The sequence below is a fragment of the Otolemur garnettii genome, unplaced genomic scaffold (assembly GCF_000181295.1).
Source record: "Otolemur garnettii isolate 467f Iridium unplaced genomic scaffold, OtoGar3 scaffold00055, whole genome shotgun sequence".
Classification (NCBI taxonomy): domain Eukaryota; kingdom Metazoa; phylum Chordata; class Mammalia; order Primates; family Galagidae; genus Otolemur; species Otolemur garnettii.
In genome coordinates, this window is record NW_003852450.1 from 2742660 (window position 1) to 2743123 (window position 464).

A 464-nucleotide genomic window follows, 5' to 3' on the forward strand; every position below is an offset into this window, starting at 1 on the left:
ACCCCACAAAGAAGGAAAATCCCACAGACCTTCTGTCCTCATGTACCTGATCCCGGCTCTTCGCCAGCTCTGAGCTCAGGTTGCTGAGGCTCATCTGGGTCTCTTTCATATTCTGGGAACACTTGGAGAGGACCTCAGCCAACTGCGGGGCAAAAAGGCAGACCTACATGAAGTCCTCAGCTTGCGGCTCTGATGTGCAGGCTGGCTGGACCACCAGCCCCCCGGCTGTACTCCTGAGAAGCCCCCACTTCTAGCCTCACTCACAGTCCGCAGCCTGGACCTCAGCTCTGTGGCCTCCTTCAGTTCCTGGACGTCAGGTGTCCCGGGCACGCTGCTGAGCCTAGAGGGAAGCAAGGAGAAAGGCCACATTTAAGGGTTTGGGAGGCAGCCAGAGCGGGAGACACGGCATCTTTGGGACAGCCTTGCTGGCTTACAGGATCTCTGGGGAGTTTTCTGCTTAAGAC

At 57.5% G+C, this 464-nt stretch overlaps 1 protein-coding gene across 3 annotated transcripts in view; it reads right to left on the bottom strand.

Annotated features, from left to right (window-relative positions):
• IKBKE (inhibitor of nuclear factor kappa B kinase subunit epsilon) overlaps positions 1–464 on the bottom strand; it is a 21004-nt gene that overhangs the window by 9312 nt on the left and 11228 nt on the right. For all 3 annotated transcript variants that reach the window (XM_023514601.1, XM_023514600.1, XM_012806687.2), the window contains 2 exons: positions 265–340; positions 30–142 (listed from right to left, as the gene is read on the bottom strand). In XM_023514601.1, the coding sequence (XP_023370369.1) occupies positions 30–142; positions 265–340 (189 nt within the window). The remainder of the gene's footprint in view (positions 1–29; positions 143–264; positions 341–464) is intronic.